Source organism: Buceros rhinoceros, unplaced genomic scaffold (assembly GCF_000710305.1).
Source record: "Buceros rhinoceros silvestris isolate BGI_N320 unplaced genomic scaffold, ASM71030v1 scaffold11252, whole genome shotgun sequence".
Lineage (NCBI taxonomy): Eukaryota > Metazoa > Chordata > Aves > Bucerotiformes > Bucerotidae > Buceros > Buceros rhinoceros.
In genome coordinates, this window is record NW_010397199.1 from 21,462 (window position 1) to 26,324 (window position 4,863).

The 4,863-nt window shown below is 40.6% G+C and overlaps 1 protein-coding gene across 2 annotated transcripts in view; it reads left to right on the forward strand.

Moving 5' to 3' along the window:
• The first annotated feature begins 353 nt into the window (after positions 1 to 353).
• Positions 354 to 4,863, forward strand: part of INHBA (inhibin, beta A) — a 15,275-nt gene continuing 10,765 nt past the window's right edge. The window contains exons 1-2 of one of the 2 annotated variants that reach the window (XM_010146167.1): positions 354 to 418; positions 3,082 to 3,602. In XM_010146167.1, the coding sequence (XP_010144469.1) occupies positions 3,215 to 3,602 (388 nt within the window). In that variant the 5' untranslated portion in view covers positions 354 to 418; positions 3,082 to 3,214. Of the gene's footprint in view, positions 419 to 2,922; positions 3,603 to 4,863 lie in introns of those variants that run through there. The other variant, XM_010146168.1, reaches the window with a different exon arrangement.

Genomic DNA, 4,863 nt, shown 5'->3' on the forward strand with positions numbered 1-4,863 from the left:
GATATCTACATCTAATAATATCTATATCTAGCAATGCAATAAAACAAGTTGGAGTGTGTCTTCCTGACTCATAATGTTTGCTTGCAGTCTGATTTTAAGTTCTGTTCTTTAAATGGCTGCAGAAATCACCACTACAAGTTGAATTCACGATATTTTGTCATGCTAGACAATTAGGAGTTTCCATTAGATAATTACCAGAAGTATGTCTCATACAGGAAAAACAGTCAATTGCTGATGTAACAGGATTAACCAATCCAGCACAGTGATCCGGCCCACTTACTTTTGACAGACATTATATGTGAGTGTACACATGAGAAGTACAGTATAAAGCTTCGCATTATAAATACCACAAAGAGGAACTTCAGCAGTTCTAAATGCACAATACAGCAGTCTCCTTCTGAGAGTCAGGACTAGAGAGGTAAAACTTTAAATCCGCTTCTTTCTTTTAAAATTGAAACTTTTCATTCCTCTGCATGCTGTTGCATGGGCTATATTGAATGAATGCATATAGACGGCTCTGCAGCTCAGGTAATTTTATGGAAGGCGTCTGAATCACCGTTTCTCTGTCTGTTCAAACGCTGTGTATTTCTGTACATATATGTATGTATGTATGTAAGTCAGCACAAATTCACTGTGTGTATATATATATATCAGCGGGATCAGCAGACTTGCTTTTAGAAAACGGTGGTTTTTAGAAAGTTATGCTTTAATGTTAAATCTGTCATCATCATGGCATGCAAGTAATATATGCTATACCTATAGGTGATAGAGCTTGTCTGTGATAAATGTACCTGTTATACCTGGCAAGCACCACATACCCCACAGCAAGAACCCAAATGCACTTATCTGTGTTTTATACTGATTTATGCCTATCCCTTACTTTTCATCAGACACTGTTGGGTTAGGTGCTGTATTAGAACTATAAATAACCCCTTTAATTATGTCATCTGTTAGTACATCTAATCACGAATGCATATTTTCATCTGAAATTATTTTTTCGTCCAATTAAACTTTTAGTTCTATTTCAAGCTGACTTTTAGACTTCATATAATTACAACAGACTTTGGGCTGTTCACAAGATCCAGGAAATTTAGATGTATTATAGTGAGGTTTGTGTTACAAAGATGTGTTTATAAGAATGGCTGCAGGGTTTATAATGCTGACAGACCTGTAAGTGTAACAGCATATAACAGTATAGCAACTGAGGTCAGTAAAACACAGATGAGGGTGTGCTGTGGATGCCTTATAACAGTGAAAGACTTATAAAAAAGCTTAATTGAAAAGGACTTGCAATATATAACATTTGTAAAACTTTAGCTGATTGTTCATTTACTTCTGTATGTTTAATTTACTCTAATTCCTTGCCTGTCTCTCAGCCCATGTCCCTGTAGTCATCTCATGGAAATTAGAGACCCTACAATGCCTATATTTGTAAATTACTCCTTTCCACTAAAATACAATGGTTGACGGTACTATAGTGAAACTGGAATATTTGCTGGGTAGGAGGTAAGCACACCTGAGAAGACAGAGGTGTGTGAGAGAGGGAATGAAAGGGAGGAAGAGAGAGAAGGTAAATACTAAAAAAGCAGAAACTGTTCTAAGAAAATCTGTACAAGTTAAGGGCGGGAGGGGAAGAACCTCCGAAGTTAGAGTCTATCAGCTGTGGTTTTCTCATTTTCCATTACCCAGTTCAAATGTGAGGGAGTTTGCTAACTTCACCCTTGCTAGGTAAGGAACAGAATGGGGAGGCTACAAAATGTAAAGGCAACGTGAAGCCGTAGCAGTGACACAGGGAATGCCTTTTCACTGCAGAGCAAAACCCTCACGGGCATAAACCGGCAAGGGTCTACCCACACTGGTTGGAACTCCAGCTCCTAGCAGTGTTTTAGATTGCTTTTCATTCCCGGTGCCTTATTCTCGTATTATGATTGCGTGGTTTAAATGAATGAAACAAAAAGTGCCTTCTAATAACAATGGGCCAAATGTAGAAGATCTTACTCAGCCTTCACTCAGAGGGAATTATTATTGGCATCAATGAGGGATTTGCCTGAGTCAGGAGCGAGTAAGATTTGGCCAGATGACATGTAACACTTTTCACCTTCAAAGCATTTTTCAGACGTTACTTGATTAACCCCAGACCTAAATATATCTGCCTGAGAACTTCTAGGCACAGACTAGCATAGAAGTAGGGATATTTCTGGTGCGAGGGCACTACCTTAACATGCCACGGATACGTGCCGCACCAACTCCTGCTTAGGCTTTTAGTGCCTGGCTGCATATTGCAGCTGGAGAGAGTATCATGTATTACATAGCCCTCCAAACAACAGTGTTCTTTTGCTCCCGTCAGATCTCTTGCCAGTGTTGATAACCCCCAGCATTTAGAAGGGAGCAGAAAAGATCTTTTCTCCTTTACTCCAGGCAGAATAACATTTTGCCCAAAATATTCAGAGCCCCTGTCCTCATACTCATTCACAAGCTATTTAACATCTCCTGCCATCCCTGACAATACCAGGCAGGACCAAGAGCAAGGTGCTCATTTGTAAAAGGTTTCACTCCATTCATTCATGTTTCCTCTGTTTAGTTAAGCCAGTGATATTGTTGAAGGAATAAAACAAAACCAAAAAAAAAAAAAAAGGAAAAAGAAAGGGGGGGAGGGATGATGACAGTCGGGGGGGGCAGGAAGATCAAATGGAGAGGAGAAAAAAGGAATAAAAGAGTAAATTTAGAGGAATTAAAACAGATTTTAGAAAGGGGGGAGGGCAGAAACCACGAGTAGTGATATTTGAAGAGAGGTGTGTGTTAGGGGAGCAATGAGCATAAGGAAGCCAGCCTGCCTGTTCCTCCCCCTTCCTAATCATAGCCTTTACTCACAGACAAAACTCCCTCCCTCTCTCATTCACTCACTCACTTTAGGCCAATCCGTCCTCTCTCTCTCTCTCCCTCTCTCTGTGTCTCTCTCCTACTCTGAGACAGAGTCAGAACTCTTCTCCCTGACAGCCACAAACATCTACAGCACTTATTGCATTCAGAGAGGGAACCTGCAAACAAAACTTCACAGAAAACTTTTGGTTCTTGTTCCAGAGAATTTGCTGAAGAGAAGGAAAAACAAACAAACAAACAAACAAACCAAACCAGCCCCAAAAAAACTGTGCGTGAAGGGGGAGGAAAAGCAGGGCCTTTTAAAAAGGGAATCACAACAACTTTTGCTGCCAGGATGCCTTTGCTTTGGAAGAGAGGATTTTTGTTGGTGCTTTGCTGGATTATAGTGAGGAGTTCCCCAACCCCAGGATCCGAGGGGCACAGTTCAGTCACTGACTGTCCATCATGTGCCCTCGCCACGCTCTCAAAGGATGTGCCCAGCTCACAGCCTGAGATGGTGGAAGCAGTAAAGAAGCACATACTGAACATGTTGCACTTGAGGGACAGACCTAATATCACCCAGCCGGTGCCCAAGGCAGCACTTTTAAATGCCATCAAAAAACTCCATGTGGGAAAGGTGGGAGAGGATGGTTATGTGGAAATAGAGGATGATGTTGGAAGAAGAGCCGAAATGAATGAAGTTGTGGAGCAAACCTCAGAAATCATCACTTTTGCGGAATCAGGTGAGTGCTTGAAAAACAAAACTGTAAAATATCTTTTGTGCCAGGTCTGCAGTTAGCTTCTTTTCTTCTCCTCAGCAATGTTTTCTGCAAGGTTGTGGGCTGAGATTTGGGGGAAGGGAGAAGGAGGAATGGGATGGGGGGGACAGGACTCCGAAGGCATTTGATTTTTCTGACTTAGTCTTGGCTACAGATTACACTTGCTAAGCACAGCCAGCCACACAGGGAGGAAGCTCTCTAACCAATCTTGAGCAGAAAGTCAGGCTGCAGCGGGGTCCTCCAAACTGTGCCTGTGAAGCCAGAGCACTTGCAAAGCTGATGGTGAAAGAAAACGGGCTGGAGCTTTTCGGGGAGTTTATCAAGACAGAAAGTGAGCTGCAAACTATTTGAGAAAAAGCCCTTTCATGTAAAAATTATAGTGGAAGTTATAAAATCAGATGAAGCAGCTTTAACTTTTAGAAGGGAGAGGGCTTTTTCATGTTTGTTTTGGTTGGTTTTTTTTTTTTTTTTTTTTTTTTTTTTTTTTTTTTTTTTTTTTTCTAATTTAACACAGCATCTTCGGCAATAAAGACTGGCAGGGACTGTCAGATGACTTCAATAGAACCGGACAAGTTGCTGTAGCTGATCCAATTTGTAAAGCAGACTTCTGCACACTGGAAAAAAAGATTCTGTTCCTAAAACGCTCCTGCCAAAAAATTGCAACCTTGCTAGGGTGTATTTGAACTCTTTCACAGTTCTATTTTCCCTAACTCTTATACAGTGAGAGCTCAGAGTATAGATATTTACTAAGCAATGGCTTAAGACTCACATTAACTGCCTCCAGGAACCAGCTCTCAAGTTGTACTTTACTGTCTTGTTCCTATATGAACAGGACCAGCACCCATTTTAATTCAATATATATGTATGTGCATATATATCTGTTAGTATATGTGAGTATGTTTATATATGCATCAATAACAGTATCTTGCAATAACTCTATCATCTAACTAACAGCAACTTTTTATGATGCTGTCTAGCCAAAGCATTTTTCCTGTTGCCAAGACGGTTTTAAAAGAATGTCATTGTTTTGTTTGGTACAGCATATGGTAGGCAAAGTATGCAGAGGAACTCCAAGCATTTTTGTTTAAAAGTTTGCTGCAGCAGTATAAACAATTAAGACAACACTCAGAGTTTCCAGTCCTGAAAACCTGTTGACTCAGATGTTCTGTTTGCAGCGAAGCCATGCACAAGAAGTGTGCATGCTTTTAAGAGCAGACATTCCTGC